Source organism: Stylophora pistillata, chromosome 4 (genome assembly GCF_964205215.1).
Source record: "Stylophora pistillata chromosome 4, jaStyPist1.2, whole genome shotgun sequence".
Classification (NCBI taxonomy): Eukaryota; Metazoa; Cnidaria; class Anthozoa; order Scleractinia; family Pocilloporidae; genus Stylophora; species Stylophora pistillata.
Genome location: NC_142522.1, coordinates 23,570,503 through 23,593,578, shown reverse-complemented (window position 1 = coordinate 23,593,578; position 23,076 = coordinate 23,570,503). Strand labels below are relative to the sequence as shown.

At 40.1% G+C, this 23,076-nt stretch overlaps 1 protein-coding gene across 2 annotated transcripts; it reads right to left on the bottom strand.

Annotated features, from left to right (window-relative positions):
• Positions 1 to 716: 716 nt before the first annotated feature.
• LOC111335183 (uncharacterized) lies at positions 717 to 22,545 on the bottom strand. Of its 2 annotated transcripts, none has more exons than XM_022941044.2 (23): positions 22,105 to 22,545; positions 19,794 to 19,886; positions 18,719 to 18,932; positions 17,997 to 18,161; positions 17,609 to 17,718; positions 17,077 to 17,205; positions 15,146 to 15,242; positions 14,067 to 14,188; positions 12,895 to 13,204; positions 11,692 to 11,941; positions 10,821 to 11,116; positions 10,158 to 10,409; positions 9,524 to 9,584; positions 9,134 to 9,411; positions 6,841 to 7,398; positions 5,684 to 5,935; positions 5,097 to 5,213; positions 4,312 to 4,455; positions 3,767 to 3,853; positions 3,161 to 3,403; positions 2,689 to 2,931; positions 1,605 to 2,296; positions 717 to 956 (listed from the first exon to the last, which is right to left on the bottom strand). In XM_022941044.2, the coding sequence occupies exons 1-23, from the start codon at positions 22,260 to 22,262 to the stop codon at positions 860 to 862; spliced, it is 4,968 nt and encodes a 1,655-aa protein (XP_022796779.2). In that variant the 5' UTR covers positions 22,263 to 22,545; the 3' UTR covers positions 717 to 859. The 2 variants fall into 2 exon arrangements, with proteins under 2 accessions (XP_022796779.2, XP_022796778.2); XM_022941043.2 differs by having other exon boundaries at positions 19,794 to 19,889; positions 22,105 to 22,399.
• Positions 22,546 to 23,076: the final 531 nt, after the last annotated feature.

Genomic DNA, 23,076 nt, shown 5'->3' with positions numbered 1-23,076 from the left:
TCAGAGGAAAGGAATATAGCACGAGCAGCCAATAATAACTCAAAGTAACAATAGCCTTACTATTTGAAGCGGGGGAAAACGCAGGTGACCCAATCGCAATTGATTTTAGCTTTCCTCATCTGATTGGTTTAGAAAAGGGGACGCGTTTTATGGACCAATCACGCAATGAAGTAGAGAAAAACCAAACCAATCCCAGATTCCTTTTTACACTCAGTTGACAATGACTCTACCCTCTACTAACTATGCTCTACCGCATGTTACAAATTACAACCACAAAATTTAGGCTACGTCAATCAAGATTGCTCAACCGTGACGCACTTCTTTCGATGAAAGGATTCATTCGAGTAGTAGAATTATTTAAGCACTATATAAATACCTAATCGAAGGAAATTGAGAACCTAACCGACTTTACGTGCCAGAAAACGAGTGCGCAAAGTGTGGACTTGGCACACACTTTCCGAATAAAAGCATCTTTTCGCGTGTATGTAATTGAAACTAAGCTATAAAATGCTTTGTTATAAGTATAAACGGTGGTCTACTGGTGGATGAGGTATATTTACACCGCAAGCACAGGTCAGAGTAATAACCAAACTTATTCAGTTGATCAACGAAACAGTTCGGTGCAAGATGTCGATCAACATCCTGAGATTTTGTCAACGCTCAAAATGATATCAACAATTCAGATTAAGGATGTAGGTTACACCTTGTTCGGTATACTTCGATTTTAACCCTTTTAAGAACTCCCAGAAGAAACTGATGTAATAACTCCTTTAAATGACTAATTTCGCAGAGGGAATGTATCACGGTTAGGAGATAGAATTACTTATCAGATCCTAAGAGTTCAATCCTACAGACGCACTCAAGAAACAACATTCTGTTGCATTTCCAGTAGCTGTTGGTCTATGTTCTTTCTTCTCGCTTCGTTAAGGGCTAAGCGTTGTTGAAGACTGGCGCGACTACAGGAAAACAGAAATCAGCAATGACATTAGACAGACATCGGAAATAAAGTCTACAAGGTAGACGCGGAAAAATGAGTAGTAGCCTTATCAGAGTCTGGTCGCTCAAGGTGCAATTCACGCGATAACTTAGAAGTGATTTACATTTAATTTCTCCCTACAACCTCTGCCATACGGCGCAAAAGTGAAGAGAACATAGAAACTTGTCAGCTTCGGGGTGTTGCCGTCTTGAATCTACAAATTCCCCTCCCTATTTTACAATGTTGAGCCTAAATGGTATAGGGAAGATCTAGCCAGACCTGCTATTTTCGCTTAAAGCTGTAACTGTAAAGCGCAATTTCCCATCTTAATTATCTGGTGTACACACCTAGAGCTTCAACTAACATCAGCGATATGGCTCCGTTATGAGGGTTTAAATCAGGCAACGAACTAAGGGCACTATTCAAAACCGCAACTCGCAACCTTAGGCGCACTTGTTTAATGAAATGAAATGAATCTTAATTTGACCTGCTGATGAAGTCCAAGTGCAGGAATGATCCTCGCTAGTGAACTGCTATTGCACTCGTATCTTTCATGTTTCTTACTGAACTCTTAATTTTCATTGAAAGCCGAAGCTGAAGAAATCTGTCAACTGCAAATAACTCTCACCATTTATCAGGGTCCAGAGAATCACTATCGCTTCCCCTATCACGTGACATACCCAACGACGCTTTCTTCTTCTCTAATTGTTCATGAAGATTTTCGTACAATCCGCTGACCTGCTCGCCGTCACCATCCATTACACTAGTATCTTTCTCAGCAGTTCTGTCGCGCTCTTCCTTCTGGGGCGGAGACGGCTGCGTGGTATTAAGGTCAGCGGCAGATAGTGTAACATCATCGGCTTGTGATGTAGAGGTATTGAGTAGCAAAGGTAAACTATCGCGAGCCATTTCCATGTTGGCTTGTTTTAGAAGTCCCTCGAGAGTTTCTAGGCTTGACTGTACCGATCTGCTCCGGTCGTGAGGAAGAGGATACGGCTTCTGACCGTGCGAGTGATGTTGGCTTACAAGAATAGCTGGCGTTTGTGAGTGAGCATGATTTTCCATCAAGTCTTGAGTCTCAAGGTGGCTGAAAGTCACTAGTGTACTGTTGCTTGACATGTTATTAAGGTTTTGGTCCGAGTTACTTTTCTTCATACCGCTGACAGAGGACTTTGACACAGTTCTCGGCGAGGTTACATGACGCATGTGCGACGCGCTTCTATTTCCTCTCGGAGTAACTCGGCCTGACCCGTCGAGACGAACACTCGTACCGAACGTAGCTCTCTCATAACCAGACACTTTGGCCTCCAGACGAGCGATCTGCAGTGCAGGAAGACGACAGATGTCACAAAATGTAATAATTGATGTTAGGAAAGAGTGATGAATTTAAAAGAGTGCAAGTGAAGAGTTGATCCTCAACAACAGGAGTTGCCTGTCAAGGCATGACCGGGCTTCAACACATACTCCCCAGATACCGGTTAGTCCCTACCGCCAACTGATTTGCAATGCCAAATGTGGAGAGCAACACTAAGTAGGTTCTTTGTTCTCCGAAGGATAATTTGATCACAAATAAGATTTTCAATAAAACGAAAAACAGAACGAGTTGCATGGAGGAACACCGATACCCATGGAATTTCCATTTCGCGAATACTCCACATCAGATACAGAATTTAATCAATCATATTTCAACTAAAGAGCGCGCTGTGAAATACCTCTGCATCTTTTATAACAAGCATCTCATTCGTCGCCTTAGCATCTTCTTGATACAACACAAGCTGAGATGCTAAGCTCCTGTTGTCCTCTATCAAAGTTCCGTTTTGCTCTTTTGCTCGAGCTAAATCCTGGGCGTGTCTTCTCTCCTGCTCTTGAATCCTCTGAATTTCTATACGGTGAGCTGCGTCGCTTTCGTCTTTCTGTGCGAGAGCTTTGGCGTGGTCTTCTTGTAGGCGTTGTACCTACCATAAGGTAAACGGAGAAGGAAGAACTTTGCAACCGTGAAAATAACAACGTTGCGTTTGATGAACTGACCTCATCAAGTAAACTGTTAGTTAAGAGATCTCCATCAGTGAGGAACTTAGACAACAATTACCAAAATTATTTTGATCCCGTAAAATTCATAGCAGAGACGAACAGTCAGCCGTTACTGAAAATAACGGACTCAAAGTATTATGATATTTTTCTTACCTCTTGATCCTGGGTGGCCTCTTTTAACTCGTGCTGTTGATGCGCTTTTCTCATTTCCTGCACGCACCTAGCCTCAGCCTGAGCCTCCCGTACCTGAGCCGCCCCAAGTTCCTTTGCAAGCCTGGTACAATCTGACTCCTTCGTGGTTAAGAGCGCATGCGCGTCATCAAGTTCCCGAATAAGCTCTTGCTCCGTCCGCTGACATTTCAAAAGGTCGCGGCGAGCTTCCATCAGCTCTGCGTGCTATGGAAAAAATTAACTTAAAGCTTAATTCTCCCTTGATAAATATCTGTAAAAAACTTTTTCTTGAACATGAAATTCAAAAAACAAATGGCTCTTAATAGGACTAAATCTCCAGATTTAAAAAAAGATCTGTGGAAAAATGTACCTGAAATCTTCTAAAATAGATAAAGGGGGTAAGTTCCTAAAGAAACTGTGGTGCTGCGTCAGTGGGAGTAACAAGGTCATTTGGGTTTTATCAACTGAGTTGAAAATGTAAATTGGCCACCGTAAAGAGTTTCAAGGCTGACGTTTCGAGCGTTAGTCCTTGAAATTCTTTACGGTAGCGAATTTACATTATCAACTTAGTTGTCAGCTAGCAATTACCGTGTTTTGAAGCTGCTCACGGGCCAAGCGCAATTCTTGACTTGTCTCCTCTGAATCTTCACGCCTCTTTTGCCATTTCGAAAGCTCCTGAGAACCAAAGATAAAAGTTGGTTTTACGTGCATCAATAAAGTAACAAAATAACAGAGATCCTTAACCCAAGATCATTTTCTCATTGGCTCAAAGAATTGCGTGGCTTAATACAATCAATAAGAATAAAAAGGTTCGCTCCAACACACCACAACCAAACTTGTTATCAATCTTGACCTGACTTTCGCGCGTTTTGGTGACGCGATTGGCAGTAGTTAGATAGCTGCGCTTGCTAGCTTGTTTCCGGCGTAAATTCATTGATTTGCTCGCGCTTAGCATTGGCTGAACGTCATAAAGCGTTTGGGTATCAATTTTCCCGCCTTTTACGACTTATGGCAAGTTTTCTAGCGACTGGCCACGAGCTCCATAACAACTTTCTATGCGCATTCCTGATTGGTTGATTCTAACATTGATGACCTGCTACGTGAGTTACGGAAAACAACGATGCAACACTTACTCTCTCAAACTCAGCGACTTGAGTTGCGCGTTTCTTTAACTCTTGCTGCTGATGTTTAACGGTCTTTTCTAAATGTTCGATTTTAGTTTTCCTTTGCCTCTCTTGTTCTTGATTTTGATCCCGTTTAGCTCTGAGATCGGCGATCTGCAATTATAAACGATAATCGAGGAAACTTTTGGTAATTTCTTGGTGTAAATCACGCAATATGAATTACAGTAATCTAAATCACGCAATATGAATTACAGTAATTCCCTGGAATAATACCTTCACTACTGCAAAATCTACGGTAATACGCCACTAACGCAACAAGCCACAGACAGTACACCAAATAAAAAAAGTTAACTTTTTTTCTCGTCATATTGATGGCTGATCTCATTTCAACACCTACGTTCAATACATCCGTACCAGAGCATGGGAACTGGGTTGAGTACATGAAATCGGGCCTAACTAGGTCCAAAGTAAATATCACTAAAAAAACATCAAAAACAGCGACCAAATTTTCTGTCCGTCATGACTCGACTTGTGAGGTTTGCCTTTTATTTTCTTACTCTCGACTTCTAACATGGACAACTTTAAGTTGTATTATTATACTCGGTAAAAACAGCCGCGCGCAAAAAAAAGCGGGTTCTTATATTTTTCTGGTTAGTTTACTGGTAACCTTCCTCTGTATGCATAACACGGAGTGTACGATGGATTAGTATTTGTGCGGTATGGCATTTATTTTTGGTTGCAAGTTAAGGGTAATACAGTTACAGAAAATAACGCCTGCCGTCCGTATTTATTACCTCTACAGCTCTCTCGCTAAGTTCATATCGAGCCTGGTTTAGCGCATGCTCTAAAGTGATAACCTTCTGTTGTAGTTCACTCTTGTGTTCCTTCATGGTCATGTCCAGCTGGGTAACCTGGCAAGTACAGTGGAAAGTATGAAGTTTGGATTAGAAAAAAACAAACAAACAAATCTGTCAGCTCAGTGGTTGAAATCCCATTAAGGATATACAGTACAAGTAGAAGGATGAGAATTCTTTCATCCCAACATAAGTGAGCTTCAGTTGATGTCAAATCATTCCCAAATTATTGCAAGTCGATGTCAAATCAATATTTCATGATATGGCAGCCAGAGGGGAGGATTACGACTCAGGTATGAAAGTGTGTTGCGCTGCCGTCACGTCATGATATGCGGACCTCTCTGAAACAATTTTACTATCTTATAAAGTTAATAAGGTCACAGTATTCAGTTGTGATTGAAACATTTTGATCTACTTTCTGCTCAAAAATTATTGTCACAATAATCATTGACGGCAGCATGAAAAGAAATTGCAGTTTTGGCTCTTAACCTCGGAGCCACATGTTAATGTGACACGCATGAACTCACCTGAGCAGCTTTCTGCTTCAATTCCCATTGTCTCTCCTTGAGCGCTTTGTCGAGTTCAACGACCTTACTCTCCTTGTCTTTCAAATTCTTGTCTTTCTGTTGTAGTTCTTCCATGCTCTCGTTCAACATTTTGTCCAGTTCCTCGACTTTCTTTTCTTTTTCTTGAACTTCTTTTTGACTTGTCTGCAATACTTCTTGGAGCGATTTCAGTTGAGATATCGTGTCCTGTAACTCGGTCTGGATTTTGTTCACCTAAATGACAATAGCGAAAAGTGCTTAGTCTGCGAGGGAGACGTAAAATCACGAAGACGTGAACATGACTGAGAGTTCCCTAGAGCTAACAGGGCTTGCTTACGTCATGGGTACGATTCTAGCGCTTTCAATTGACCAATCAGAACAGAAAAATATCACAAGGCGGAGATGGAAACTCGGAGTAAATAAGTGTTACGTTCCTCAAGAACAAGCGCGTGAAAACACGAGTAACTAAGTCGCAGTAGTTTTTAGTTTGACTGCATAAAGCCTGCAATGCAGGCGTGTTATTAGGGCGTGTTAAAGAAGCGCGCGATCGTTAACTCATTCCCCCACCATCAGCCCCTTCTCTTTTTCACTGTCGCTCACCCCCTCGGTACAAATGTCTTTCTCCCCAGCCTTCGACTTCCATTAAAATCAAAGATGAGGGCCATAATTTGCGCTAAGAAAATACTGCGCACTCGCTCGCCAGTATTACTCCTGCTCAGCGGGCTAGACTGTACATGACTGTTTTATAGAACGTCGTGAGTTTCTGCGACCAATCACAGAGAGACACGAAACAAAACTTAAAAAAAAAAAGCGCAACATTCCATTCGTCACATCAGTTACTGCTGATCAGCATTTACTGTCAGGCTGCCGCTAGGAGTTTAAGAGACGTAGTCACGTAAGGCACCATTCTTTTTCAGAAAGCATGTCATGTAATGTCCCCGTAAGCTAACCTCAACTTTCACTCTTAGTAACGCAATATCAGTCGATCACGTCAAGCTAGGTAGCTTTTTCGTGATTTTGTTGCACTGAATACCTTTTTGTAAGTCATGATGTCACAGAACTTCCGCGTTTACGTCACGAACCTTCATTAGAGTCCTCAACATCCAACAGAAGTTACGACAAATTCATCGAAAAATTACCTCGTTATCCAGTTCCGCATTGTGCTCCGTCGTTTCCGAAAATTCGCCTTCTACCTGGCGCAACCTCTCTTCCAATTCCCCGTTTTTCTTCGTCATCTCGGACAGTTGCTTTCGCGTCTCCTTAAGAGCTTGTTCCAGGGTCTGTGCTTGCGCGGTCTTCTTGTCACACTGGCTTCGGGACTGTTGCAGAAGCTGCTCCAACTCCACAATACTCGCTGAGCTGTGTTTCATGTCTTTATGAACTTCTCTCAGAGTCGAGTTCAGTTCGTTGATTTGTCGAGTTCTTTCGTCGATGTCTTCTTTGGCTCCTTGAAGTTTCTGATGTAAGTCGCTTGACTCCAATTGTGATGTGTTTCGTTCCCGAGCAATTTCTTCTTCCAAGATGGCGACTTGTTGTTGCAGATGAGAACGCGATTCCTCCAAGTCACGAATTCTCTCTTGATCTCTTTGGAGTGCATTTTGCTGATCGGCAACCATACTTTCCAGTTGAACAACCTGTTCGTTCTTTTGATGGACGTCTGACAGCGTCTGCTGCAATGCTTTTTGCAGTTTCGATATCTAAATACGACAAACAAATCAAAGAAAAATCAAACAAACAAAAGAGGAGAAAAAATCAAAACCAAACAAGGTTAGGCAAACTAACGCCCATAGACGAAACGGAAGTAGGCCTAGAGTAAGGGAGATGCAGGGGCCCTTGAATGACCGCGTTGATCTCTAAATCGTGAGAATTGGGTTCTAGCTTGCGAACTGGCGTCGGCAAGAACGTTTCTTTGTCCGCGATAAAGCTTGAGGTCTAGGGCAAAGCAAGCCGGTGCAAGGAGTCTGGCACTGATGATGGTTGTTGTTGAGCACGTTACTACTCTGTCTTAAATTCAACGAGACTCATAGGAGCTGCAGGCAATGAAGAAAATTCTCCACGATTTTTGCAGGGTTCTGGCGGAGACATTAGGGAGCTTAAGCAACCACGACGACGAACGGAGGACGACGACCGGAAGTAGCGAGAACGTCACTGCGCAAGCGCGAACCAAGAATTCCGTCGTCGTCTTATCGTCGACGACTTGAGATCGACCAGTTTCAAGTCGTCGTGAACTTCCGAACTTCAAAGCAGTTTTTCTCATCAAAAGGTGCGGCTTTATTGTCGTTTTTTTGACAGTCTATGGCCGGTTGGAGTTTGTATTCGCTTCTGCGGTTGATTTAAACCTCCCTGTTCAGTTTTCTAAACAAATAAAATTCGAAAACCTACTAACTCATTTTACTTCCTCCGCACAACAGATGTCAAGTCAAGCGGTGAAAGCGACCACGTTAGGTTTAAATTTATTTGAGTATATTTTATGAAAGAGTGCTGTTTATCATTTTTATTGAATGAAAAGGTTTAAATGGCAGTGCAATACACCACTGCTTTCGGTCAAAAGCTGTGTGTATGGAACTGTCGGTTTATTGCTACTAAAACATTTTGCGTGTTGCTGTTCTTCCGTCGAGACGCTTTAAACAGCTAAGAATTCTTCAGATCGGTGTGTCAACATGAGCGTGCGTGAATACCTCTCAGGTTTTGCGAATCTATTTTCGAAATGTTTGATAAAGATCTAGATTTACAGCGATAAAAATTATTCCGACAAAATCACACGGGAAAAAATAGTATTCTTGTTTGAAGCGCGACGACTCATCTATGCCGATCGCTAGCTAGCATTGATTAAAATTGACAGACTTGAGTCGTTTGCTCGCCAAAGGAAGGAGCATCAAAGGTAGAACATATCAGGCTAAAGCACGTTGAAAATCAGGCAAGCCTTGGGCAAAATAGGTTTGTTTATACCAGCAACACTTAGAACTGAATTTTAATCTCGAATAACTTCCGTAAAATTTATATTTTAAACTTTTATCATGCGTAAATTATTGTAAATAAAGCTAAAGCTTAATAATTCCTTGGACTTTTGATGTTCAAGAATTGAATAACGTACTCTCGAACTTTCGATAAAGGTGAAAATTTTGATCCATGACCGAGAAGAAGGTTTTGGAGGTCTCTGAACGATGTCATTTCTTAAACTTACGAAGCGAGAATAAACAAAAATTTCAGACGTCGTCGTCCTTGAGCAACTTCACTGCTTAAGTTTCATTTTCCCGCTAAAAACGACGTCCTGGTTCCAGACCCTCCGCGATTGCTTGACGTCGTCGTCGTCCCTTTCGTCGTGGTTGCTTAAGCTCCCTATTTCCGGCTAGGAACCTTGTTACGAATCCCGGGAATAGAATATACCGATGGAAAAAAAAAAGTTCACTCAGTAATTCTCTTCAACCTCACCTCTAGTCTCTTCTCTTCCAACTCCTGTTCATGCGCACTACGAGCTTCCTTTAACTGGCCCACATACATCTCGATTTCCTTGTGACATTCTGCCAACGACACTTCCATTTTTCTGACCTGCTGTGTGGCCTTATCAGCCTGTTCTTCCAGCTTTTCCAGTTTCTGACTGTGCTGGACAGACTGAGTGTCTCGTACTTCGATCTCTTGCTTCTGTTCCTGAAGAGCTCGCTCCATCTGATCGGCGAGTGACTTTTTTAGATTCAGTTCTTGGCGGGAGGCTAGAGAAATAACAAAAAAACGTATTATCACAAATGAAATCCGATAATAAATTCTACGACATATAAAGTGAAATCAGTATAGAATCGGAGCTCGCGCTTATCCATATCGTACCTGCCAAGGAAGTCTCAAGATGAGCTAAGACAGTATTTTTCTCCTCAAATGATCTCTGCAACTGAAGAAAAGAAAACTTTTACGTTAATACACACAACTCTCTTGCAATATCGGCGAAAAAGTATGAATCTACAACTGAATATAAAAAAAAATTCAGACAGTCTCTAATCCCAGCTTCAAACATATGACCGGCTAAAATACGAAATTTTATTTAAAATAACCAAGAAGTTCAGAATTTAGCCGCACTATGCTATTGTTATCGAAAAATGTAGTCACATTATGGGCACTGTCACTCCATCAGGATTGAAACCTGCGTTTTCAGAGATTTGATTTTTGGTGAGACAAACTCATTTCTTACGAATGACTGCTTCTGACATCAGATTTCAAAATTTTCTGATTCTTCCACGATCGTAAAGTATGTTTGAAAATAAAAATACAAAACATAACACACAATAGCAGTCTTAAGCCTCCCCTTATAAGAATCCTTTTCATTCATCGATGCATTTCCCCTTCGATAACAATACGGCAATTACATTAAGGCCTCATCAGTGACAAATAATGAAATTGGAGAGCCTTTTCCCAAATTATTTTGCAACCTGTGGCAACCATGATGCAATTCTCGTCTTTATTTTACCTCCTCTATCTGTCTCTGCAGCTCGAGACACTGTTCACCGTGTAACGCTTTCACTCTGTCCACGAGTGCAGCAGATTCCTTCAGTTCGATATCCTTGGCTTCCACCGATCCTTCCAGTTCCCCAATACGCCGAGCTTTGGATTCCAGCTCCTCTTGAATCTCTTTTAGTTTAGACTCATGTAAGCTCGATTCAGATGTCCTGTCAGTTAGCTTTCTCTCGACGGTGCTAAAGCGTGACGTAGCTTGTCGAACCTTAGGAAGGTTAAAGATATAAAAGAGCCAGTAAAAATGAGGGTCTCAATGGCCCACGGTTAAGGCGCTAGACTCAAGATCGTAAGTGAACGTGTTGAGTGTGGTATTCTTGAGAGTGTAAATATGAGTCAAAGAACTGTTAGAGAAACCTGACAAAATCATGTAGGGAAAGGGGGCTAGAATCTCATCAAGAAGGAACAGAAAGAAAAGGAAAGATAGAAAAAAAAAAAAAAGAAACAAAAAAGTAAGTCACTGTGCTAGCAGCCATAGACAACTGTCCCGGCTTGAATGATATTAGGCCTCTTCAGCAGGGCAAAGCGACCTTGATGCCCTCCCATCGATATCTAAAAAGCCTTTATGGGTATTCTGTGACTTAAGTGACAAGGTAAGGCAAGCAGGTTACTTTATTACCTCTCGCTGTAGAATTCCATTCTCTGAAATTTTTGCTTCCAATTCGTTCTGTAAATCAACCACTTTAAGATTTCTCTGACCAAGCTTGCTCTCCAGCGACGCAATCTGCGCCATTTTGTCGGCCAGTCGCTCTTCCAGTTGAATTGTTTGAGCTGAGTACCTGGCCACTTCATCCTCTAAGCGTGAGATGATCTGTTCAAGTTCCTGTTGCTTGCGATCACCAATACGACTCCGTTCCACAATGGCTGACAACTCAGTTCTCAAACCATCCATAACACCACCATCACCAGCTAAACCTGACAATGAAACAGACCAAAACGCACAATGAACACGAGGACAAACTTTTCCGATTTGCCTTTAAACATCCCGGTTTAGTTCTCATAATCTAATTATAAAAGCGTCAAATCACGATTTGAAAATTTCCTTCCAGGCTGGTGAGATTGTTCAGACGAGGCGTATTTGGCCTACAAGCTTCTAGCTTCCGCAGGAGAAGAGGGGGAGGTTTCAAATAGTTGCTTCCTCGTTGAGAATTCCGTCTCGTCTGCTAACCTTGAACTCCAGTTCACGCATCGATAGTCAGGAGTGCTCGAGGTCAAGGGATTCTGCATGCTGTCTCGTCCTTATTTCGCGTCGTGCCTGCTCTATAATGACCCTTCAACTCCCACGAGTGATTAACATGTAACTTCTCCAAACATTATCCAGCAAACGATGAAAAATTAAAAATTCCCAAGTTATCAAGCAGACGTTGTTTTCTTGATCTAACACCAAATTCTCGTCACTAATTTACAAGGAATTGTGCAGTAGCTAGATGGGAGAATTAAGATCACGGGAGCAAAAGGTTCAACACAGTTTGCTCGAGCCCGCTACTCACCCGCTATGTGTTTCTGTTGAGCGGCTGCCCGTGCTACAGCAGTAGCCTGTAGTTTTTGTATCTCAGCTTCTTTCATTGCCAGCTTCAGTTTCAGATCAGCAATCACCGCTCTCGCTGTTCCCCCGCTTCCTGTCACGTGGTCGCGTTCGTTGTCTACGTCATCTTGTATGTAACTACCCATGTTGCGCGGACTGATGCTATGGTAACCGTTCATTGTCTGGGTACTGCTACAAATGCCACTGTCACTGGTCTGAAAACGAAAGAAATTATGTCTAGATCTAGAAGTATGGTATAATTTCTGTTTCAAAGCTGGAAAAAAAAGAGGGTTCTCAGTTTGTTTCATCTCCGATCCACGAGCCTGAAAAGCTTAAGAACTTTATAGGCGTCTGAATAATCTTTACTAAGTCCTCTTGTAACATGTCCATATCATGTACAATTTCTGTCGTTTTAGCTCGTCATACAATACGCGGCGAAGGAGACGTGTAGCGTGACTGGCCAGGGCGACAGTTCAAAGGAGGACATACCTTTCACGAACTACAATCGAATCTTAAGTCATGTACACTCGTAACGAAATTGAATTTCCGATTATGTCTACTTCTCATAGACTGACACTTCCAGGGAGTGTAGCTTTCAATATAATGACGATCGCTCAGCAGTGGTTGAAAACGACGACATTTTCTGTGGCTGGAAATATGAGGTAAAATCACCTTGCCGGAGTTGTCCGTCTATTAATGAGTGATCATTGTCTTTCCTTTGTTTTTTATAACCCGCTTTCTAACTCTTACAGCTTGAACAAAGTCAAATGGAACACATTTGAAGAACATTTAAGAAACGCAACTTAAAAACCAGTCCGATTTTTGTATTTGTAAAGAGACTGGGTAGGTATGTATTAAGGGAAAGGTATGGCGAAAATCTCTGGAGAAATTTTCAAGGACAGTATTGGCCATGTCAAATAAACGAACTGCTCGAGAAAACGAAGTGGCCCCAATACTCGTACGTTAAAAAAAAAAAAAAAATGACTGCCTTCTTCCTACAGGTTTTCGAGCAAATTTCAAATGATTCTAACCCTTGACCCAAATAATGACTCAAAGCAGTCGATCTTTGGTTCGATTATAAGAGCGAGTAAAAACCTTTTCTCGTTCGTGCAATGCTTGCATTTTTTTTACGATACAAATCTACAATAAACCTCTCAGAAATACTCACAGAGGGCGTGGCAGTCACGTGCTCTTTCATGCTCTGTTCCTGAACCTGATGAACTAATCCTTCTAGTCGGGCCATGTGAAGTTTCGTTTCTTCCATTTCTCGCTGGTACTGGATAATTTTCTCCTTCTGTTTCTCCACTGTGTTTTGTAGTTCTCCTTGGTCTTTGAGCAGAAGCTCATTTTTTCTAAGTTCGTTTTCAATTCTGCCAATTTTCTGGCTCTGACGCGAGATAGTCGCTCGTAAACTGGTGTTCTCGTGTTGCATAGATGTCTGACTGTCTTCCTTGGCTGTTCCCTCGGCTTGGAGAAGCCTATGTCAAAAAAAAAAAAAAGAAGAAAAAAACTCTTAAGTATAAAATAAAACACTAATTCCTAGAAGAATATCTGTGCACATGCAAAATCAAACATTTTAACCGTTAGTGACCAAAAAGGTTGAAGACGCAAACCAAGAAGTTTTATGTAGTTTCTAGCCTATGAATTGAGCAATTTATCTACGTTTCCAGTCGAAGTTGCGTTCGTATTGATGAGAGCATGAGAACACACAACCGGCTGAGGAGCACATTTGTAAACTGAATACTATAAAATTACAATCACAACGGCCGACCAGAGCAAAGGGAATCAAAGACTAAACTTGAGTAGCATCGAAAACTCGAGAAGAAAAATACAATTCCGGCTTCATGCACGAGGAAACACGATCGCGCAAAAAAAGAAAAATGCGATTGGTGCTCGCTTTTCATTTGCTTGTTTCGATTTTGAAACAAATGATAAAACGTTATGAAGAAAATACCAACGCAATCCAACTGAGACTATTTCAATAAGTATGGATGTTATGGGAAAAGGAAAACCGTTCACGGCGAGTTTATTAAAATGCTTGAAAAAGTTTCGATTATTTTGCTTTGTAAAATTGGACGCACTTTACAATAAAGGAGGCGGACCCATGCGCCTGTTAACAACTCAACGTGAAAATCAAAGAGTCGCAGATTCCTGCAATAAATTCTTTTAGAGGGTGGTATGTGTCTTATATGGGACCTTACCTACAGCTACACTCTGTTACAATTGTTTTCCTTTTTTGAATTTTTCAAGCTATTCACTTGTAAGTACTGGTATCAAATTGAAACAAAAGACAAACTAAAGAGATTTAATTATTATTATTATTTTTTTAATGCGTCTCACCTTATTTCTTCCTGCAGGTCTGTTATTTGTGCCTGTAACGTGGCTTCCCGATCCAGCAGATCATCTCGTTCCCGCTGGGACTGGGAGCTAACATCTTTCCAGTGTCTCTCGCGGTCCGAATGCTACGAACCAAAGAAACACCAACAGCACTGAGTTGATTACAGACAGGAGAAAGTCTAACTGAACAGGTTTCGCAAAGTCAGGGTTGCCACTCATTAGAACCCAAAAAATTCCCTGACTTTTCCCTGACCTCAAAACATTTTTCACTGACATTGAATTAAATTAATTATCAAACAGGCCAAATCCACTTTTACATTTCTCCATCGCTTTTAAGCTTTCTATCCGATTTGCGACACCCGATCGACTACTTCAGAACCTTTGTGGAACCCTCAAAACAAAATTCACTGAATTTTCACTGACTTTGACGAGAACTAAGATTTTCCCTGACTTTTTGTAAAATTCCCTGACTTTTCCCTGACCTTGAAAAATTTTTGTTTTTCCCTGACTTTTCCCTGACCGTGGCAACCTTGAAAGTAGAAAGATCGTTGCACTGGACTACAATTATGACTTCCACTCAGATTATCTAAACGTCAGTTAAAGCAGAGCTGACAACATTCCTTTGCAAGACTAGTCTCACCCGAAAAACAACACAATCGTCTGTTGTTCTTTGGCTCAAATCATTTACCGAAATATGTAATAAAACTATAGAGTTTATCTTCGTGGGCATAAGTATGTTTGGGGTCTGACTCAAGAGGATAACAACGGAAAAAAAAAAAGACAACAAAATGAGATGTGATCTACATTTTCGCCCTTTTAGCCCGCAAAATACGCCAAAGTGATAATCATTAGTGTTTTACTATATGTGCACGCAACAAACACTTGGAATTACGAACGAAGTAAAACAGAATAGATTGGCTTCGAACAGCTCACTTCATTCGCTTTGATTGGTCGCTGTATCTACTTTGAAACAGGCTGTACCACAATCAATCAAAAAGCGCTCTCGTTTCACAAGGTGAGTACCAGTCCTTGCATCAATTTAAATCAATTGATGTTGAAGAAGTTACCACTATACGGGTTACCTGTTTTCTTAACGATTTTATCGTGGTATCCTGCTCCGTGAGTTTGTCTGACAGCTCTTCAACATTTCTTAAAGCTTGTTCAAGCTGATCCTCTAATCTGTTGACAATTGATTACAGAATTACTTCTTTGTTCACACAAAATTATCACGCGTGCACTTCATAAAAGAAAACTATTCCCTAGCTTTTAACTCTTTACACTCTAACATCAGTATGTATATTCTCCATACTGTTCTCTCTACATCTCCTTGGGTACTGACAAGGAGAATTTTTTTCGATAATCAAGAGCTTCTTAAGATGGGATCGTTATGTTTATTCTTGCAACCTTAATGTGTGTTTAAGGGGTAACACTGTAAAGAGAATTTAGATGCTAGTCACTCTTAGCAATCAAAGGGTAAACGGAGGTTCTGCAGAAATAAGAGCACAGGTAAGTTTAAGGAAGCGAAGGTATACACCGAATCGAAATACGGGCGTCCAATTTTGAACTGCTATTGTTCTGGACTTCCTAGCCTCTCACACATGTAATAATAGGCCATTTGCGGTTGGAGATCACGTGCTTAGATACCGCATAGCAACGCCATACTGGAGAGCAAGCACTCCAGTGATCTCAGACAAAATAGAGATCACATAGGTCTGCATTCAAACAAAGAATACAGCGGATAACAAGTTAAAGGGTATCCAATTCGAGAAATCTTGTAAGTTTTAATCAACGCGGCTTCCTTGAAGTGTATCAGCGAAAAACGAATTTTTTGTGTGATTTTGCTGCTGATACACTCCAGGGAAGCTGTTGATTACTTCTTACTGGATTTCTCGAGTTGGGATACCTTTTGACCTGTTATCCACTGTATTCTTTGTTTGAATGCAGACCTCTATACTATCTGAGATCACTGGAGTGCTTGCTCTCCAGTATGGCGTTGCTATGCGGTATCTAAGCACGTGATCTCTAGCTGCAAAAGGCCTATTCTTTTGTGTTTCCACGTGTGACGAGGTTAGCAAGTCTAGAACAATAGTAATTCAAATAGTCCTTTTTACAGCTGAGAGCTTGGTGGCCAAGCCTTTGAACAGGAGTGAGGCTGAGAGTGACCTTGTTATGATAGAGATGCTGGTTTTCAAATGCAAAATTCTTTGTTATCATGCTAACTAGATGCTGGTCTCTATCATAACAGGGTCACCCTTAGCCTCACTCCTGTTCAAAGGCTTGGCCACCAAGCCCACAACTGTAAAAAGGACTATTGGACACCATATTTCAGTTGGTGTATACAGAACCAATTTATGACGAGAAAGTAGTTGTATTGTTTGTTTATGGTTTGTTTTGAATATTATTTGGTGATATCACAGTATTCACCATATTAAGGGAAAGTAAACTGAAATAGAGGCAACAGGCAGCACCTAGATTGCTTTAATGAGCTTTTGAGAACAAGGACTACACTACATGTACTCTCTACATAGGAGATAGGAGTGGCCAACTTGAAAAGTGAATTATGATTGAGCAGGACTTATGGAGTGGCATTAGGTTAGTATCTACCTGCAACCAAGGGAGGCTTAGGGGGTCAATAGCATACATGAAAAAAGTATGTGCATCTGATTGGCTGAAAAAAAGTACATTTTTCATGTAATACGGGCGCAAAGTTGTAACACAAGTGCAAATTCCAAATAGCTTGCACTGTCACGAAATTTTGTCTGCTTTGACTTTCTGCAATGCCTTTTTCACGCAAATTAGTAGTAAGTAACAAAACGATTTCAAAAGCAGTTTGGTGTGAACAAGCACTTGTACATTTTTCAAAGACAACAAAATTGCACCTGCCCTATGGGCTCATACAATTGAAAAATTTTCTTGCACTTATAAACACTAAATTGTACTTGAGGTCATGTTATTACCTATACCAGCAAATCTTAGGGAAAAAAATGCAAAAAAAAAATTGTGCTTTGTCTACCTCTTCCTCAGCTTTGCTTCTTCTCTCAGTTCATTTTCAGCTGCTGTGGCTGATTCAAGAACACTTCTGAGTTCTTCTGTCTTTGACTGAAGCTCTTCCCTGCAATCTTGCATGGTTTGTTCAGCAAATCTGTGGTCAAAAATAAAAGATACCTATTATTTTCATTTGTGATAAAATCTTGTGATTAATTGTGGTACAATCCTTCGCAGGTGAAATGTAATTGAAGCAGTTTATCAGAATACATTTAAAAATAAAAACCTTATTGAATAAATCATTGATTTCAGAACATCTCTCTTGCACTTTTTTCCTGTGCTTGAAGAGGGGAGGGGCAACTTGAAGACAAACAACGTGTGCCTAACTTGATTTTCAAGTCTAGTGCCTAGTTAGTCAGTAACACTTCACTGCAGTTGTGAAAGTCTCCCCTACAAATATCTTTTGTGATAATGTTACCCTTCCTAACAGTTCTTGTTTGGCTGAAACTAAGGGAAGGGAGTGGTATGGTTGAATGACATCAAGAATGACATTGTTTTACCTTACAGCATCCTCCTGTGAGGCCAGGTCTGACTCCAGACTCACAATTCTGTCTTCCATAGGAGGGAGTCTTTTCCTTTCAACATCTAACTCTTGACTAAGAATCTTCACCTGAAATACAAAATAAACTTAATCAAGCCTCACCATACAAATGCATATGTTTCTAAATTTACTGCAAGGTTCAGAAGGGCTATAAATACACTTTAAAAGGATAAAGAAAAACTTAATTTGCCAGAGACTGACCAGTTGATCATTTACAGAAGGCAGCAACAGAGTTGAGCTCACGGCAAATGAGAACAAAACCAGCCAGGAGCAGGACCACTGCATTACAAGTGCAAGGCTCCAAACACTCAGCCACGCTGTCTTAATTTTATCAGGCACTAACTTACCTTGTTTCTAGCCTGATGCAGGTCATAGCTGAGATTTTCAAGTTCAGTCATTAGCTTGTGGTTTTGGTTGACAAGTTGGGAGTTTTCCTCACGCTGCTTGGAAAGTTTTTTAATCATGGTATCATGGTCATAGTCACTTGCACTACCAAATGACCTGCTATCAAGCTGCAACCAGATTTTAAGACATTTGTAAATAAATAAGAAAAAAGTAGTAAAGCTATATTAATCGTTTGTCGTTTATTCTTTGAGGATAATAGATCCCTTGGCACAAATATGTCTGTTGATGTTGAAGTTGCAGATCATTTCATTGTGAGGTAATCACCGTGAACTCAGACTGGAATTGTTAACTTGCTATTTTCTTCACTTTAGGCTGCGCATCTGAGCAGAGCTGTATCTTTGCTTGTCCACAATAAATTGTCTCATCAGGAAACTGCTCTAAAGTAACAAAGTTTACTTTTTCACTTTCAACATCTGGTTGATATCAGACATGAGTTATTCACATTATCTACCACACATGTTTCCAATTTTAGATGTCAGAATTCAATGTTGACCAAAACAACATTCCTCACTTTTTGTTTTCTTAATCCTTATTACCTTTCTAGTTGAAAATGTATTGAAAAAATGTATCAGAGGGAAAGTCCTTTAGAGTCATTCCTTGAAGTGAAAGGGTTAAAAACACAATTCATTTTTAAAAATTCAACCGAAGAATACACTTGATGTACCTCTTGTTCCCTTGGTGACAGGTGGGTTGATCCATTTCTGAGGTCTGTGTATGATGACCTCAAGGGCTGAGAGTTGTTTATCAATGGCGTCCCTCTACGACTCTTCGACAAAAGGTTTGGCTCAGAGCCTGCTGGGGTAAGGTCAGCTAAGGTCAACACTTGACCGCCAGCACTCTCTGGTGATGATGAATAGCTTCTTCTCTGGCCATTTAGACTGAAAAAAAAATTGGAAACTTCTTCCCTGCTTCTTCTGGCTCTTATACTAGAGCCAAGACAGTACTTTTGGCCACTTTCCATGCAATTTCAGCCAGTATATCACTGTCTAACTTAAAAAATTAAGCCTTCAGAAAATTTTCAAGCCTATATATTGCTTTCTGTTTTAAGCTTCATCATCCAGCATGGTGCTTGTTTCTTCTACATTCATTCTTTATCAAATGGATGATTGTCCATCCTTGTAAAGTTATTTCAGGATTTTGTTATATTCAGAGATAATTCTTAATCCTTGCAATTGTTCTAACTACCTGTGATATATTAAACATTTAGTGCATCCAACAGGAGTGGTCCTTCATGATCTAAAAGCCTCCCTAGAGAAGTTTCTTTTGCTTCTCAATTAATAAAAAATATGTAGTTATTCATTATGTGCTGGTAGATTTGTCAGAGTTGCTCATTAGTTTGACTCCTTTGTTTATTAACTGCCCCAACCCTATACAGTACAACACCATTGTACATATTCTCCAGACTGTTTGCTATACATTTCCTATGGGTCTGACAGCAAAGATTTGTTCAACAATCTGAGCTTCTCTGGTTAGTACTGCTTTATTCTTGTGACCTTAATGTTTGATTCATGAGTAACATTATAAAGAGGTATTAGATGCTAGTTTGCCTTCAGCCAGCCAAAGACCTGGTGATTTTATACACTGCAATCACAGCCACTGGAGGAAAATTGCCAGGAGTACCCCCTGCTTTGATTGCGGTTTTTGCTAATCACAGGGGTCAAATTCGCCACCATCAGTGGATAAGATTACCAGGTGTGTTGCTGGCTTAAGGGGGTTAAAGGGCTAAAGAGGCCACTTACCCTAGCTCTTCAGCACTGGCATGAAAGTTTCGATCTTTCGTTTCAGCTCTTGTTTCATATGAAATTTGTTTCTGAAGAGGTTGTCGTGATTTGCTGCTTGGAAAAGGAAAAAAGATGTTTGATCATCAGTTTTTCCATAAATAGCCCCTCATACAGTTAAGCACATAGTTACCAGACCTTTCATGGGGATTTGGGCTGAAGTTGACCTTCTTATAAACGAGAGATAGATTCCATGTTGCCCTGAGTCTGCCAGTGTGTCAACGATGTTCTTAGCACAGGTACATGACAACATGGAATCTATTTGTTTCATGTAACAAGGAAACAAATGGTGGCATCATCTGCACATCTGTCCTCTACTAGATCACAAGTTAAAACCAATCATAATGCCAGTATAATTAACAATTATTCCACAAGCACGTGTTGGTTATGAGATGATAGATAGCCAATGAGGCAAGTAGTGCCAAGTTGGCCATAATCATCTCATATCCAACAAGTGCGAGTGGAATAATTGTTTTATTAAAAACGCCCCCAAGATATTAGACAAATCTTACCAAATCTTAAATTGTTTAGCTCCCTTTTAATTTATAGCTAATGCATACACTTACCATATTTGTAGATCATGGTATATTGGCTCATATACCATAATGGCTAAGCCAAGAAAAAGTCTTGAATTGCATTATCCAATGATCCAGTTTTTAATAATGCAACTTATTTTTATGAAAGATGATAGTTAACATTTAAACAGAGTAACTCATGTCAGAAACCAAGCAAGTTCTACATCATGACAAGTTTATATTAATTGCATCATTGAAGGAATAGGTTTAGACACAGGAGAACTGGGCCTGAGCTGCATTTAAAACTTAGAAAGTTGTCATTATTCATAATCATCTCCTTTGAATGATCCCATCCTGAAATCTCTATATAGTATATTCCAAATTTTATGCCTTTTTATCTTACACTTGGAAATGAGCTCAAATAATTTAATAAATTAATCTCATGTCTTAATAAAACCTGAGCAGAAAATAGTCACTACACTACACTGAATAATTCCTTAACTCTAATCATAAAAAAAAAAACACTGTCACTTCAAGACAAACACTTCCATTTATTTAGACAAGACAGTAGAAGTCATTCCCAAAAATTCAGTTGTCAACAAGATCCAGTGCTGCTCTTGAAAAAAAGAAATTCCTTGTATGTATTTTGTTTTTGAAAGAGGGAGGTAGATCCCAAATTTAACCCATTAACCCCAATCATTCAAACAAAGAAAAAAAAAAGTTGTACGATTTTGATCAACGCAGACGCGACTAAATTAAATAACAATTACATGTTTGGGTGCACCTTGTTAAAACCATTTAAACTCTAGAGAAATGTTTCAAAAGAGGACATTTTAAAGACATTGGTCAGAGCTGTGCAATGCATTGATCCTTTTGAAGGACTTTAAAAAGTTCATGTCTGTATGATCAGCGACGACTTCGTGAAGAAGGCAAATACTTTACAACGATAACAGCGAACATCAAAATTTGTTGATTAAACAATTATCACTTTGACTGTGATTTGTAAAGCTTATCTACGGTAATCCGAACTCTTTCAGACAAATCTACGGAAATTTCCTCCGTAAAATTGGCAAATTGCAGCTACTTGTCCAAAAAAAATCAAATTCTAAGTTACAAAGGACAACGAAGCTCGCTTTCGAGCTTTGTCCATACTTCGTACCCTTGGTTACGACACACCAACTTCGGAACGCGGACAAGATGTGCGTGGTCTTGTATTTCTCTATCATACGAATTTTCCATTTAACCTCCTTTTCGTTTTGGCTACTAAAAACACTACAATCACTATAAAATATTGGCAACAAATTAATTAAGCCAGAATCCAAGAGTCTTGATCAAAATAAACTTGAAACGCGTGTAACGAGATTATTTACACAGCATTGATTAGGAGTAGAAACTTGCAAAGCTCTTGTAAATACGAGACCACCACTCTCGCACGGATCAACAATTAGGAATGGCATCGAACGCTACTTCCCTTCGGAAGGGCTACATAGCAAGACATAACTTTTTAAAGACACAGCACGATTCAAAAAATGTCTTGTCCATCAAATCCAAGCACAAATGACTTTTAATGATCACGTTCGAAGGCCCATAAGTGATAAACTCACGATTGTGATTCACTGCAGGACGTCCGATCGTAAAATGAGAAATAACTGTTTGAAAATGATCGTGTTGAATGAACACAAGGAGCTCAATGAACTGCTACTGTAACTTTATTTTAGCTATTCTATAATGGTAAGTAAATTAAAGAAAATTCTTACCCGTTTGTCGCATGTGGTGGATTCAAACTCTGGAGTGACTGTTCAGTCTGAAGTAATCTTCGTCGCAAGTCATAGCAATCTCGCATCAAAGGATCATCCTCAACGCCAGATCTAGCGCTGGTAGTGACACTGCTGCTCACACTCGACCTCCGACTCATCTTTCAAGATTTCCTCTCCACAAATACATACTGTAAACTTATTCTATTGCCGTAGGCTTTCAGAGGTGACAAGATCGCAATGGACGCGAATCGCGTTCTTTTGGTTTATAGAGTATCATTAACTGGACACAGGGTAGCAAATCAAAATCAAATTACAGACATTTCCTCCACTACATAGATACTGACCGATTTCCAAACAGTAACGGTGAAATAAAAGTATTCTCAATTTCAATAGGTTTCCCTTGTGGCTCCTACGGCGCTAATAGTAGTTAAATTTGAAATTCGTTCCGAGTCTCTGTTGACAATTGCAACGAAAAACCGCCGCGGCAATTGAACGATTTACACTTCCCCGTGATTTCTGTAAACCAATCAAAACGCTATATTAAAGTGAACGGACCAATGAACGAATAGCGAGCACAAAGCAACACGGTTCATTAGTCAGGTACAAAACGACTCGAGTCGCTATTAGAAGAGGCTCTTAAACATCTTTTAATGAATTTATCTCAATCGCAAAACGGCGTCGAAATCTCTATCGTACGGTAAAAGGAAGTTCGGTGAACCATAACTGTAATTTACAGTTTTAAATGTTGTTTTGTTTCGTGTCTTCGCTTCATTTTGGCGAAATTAGTCAACCACTGTTCACTCAGAAGAAGAGTTACTTCGAAAAATTGTTTAAGCACAGTTGAAGGTTTTTGCTATTTCTCTGATAATTAAGATTACAGTGTTGTTTAAAGGAAAAGACGAAATCTACTTTCAAACATAAACACAGGAAACGATAATTTGCATCTCATCAGAAATAATACTTTCTAAAGAT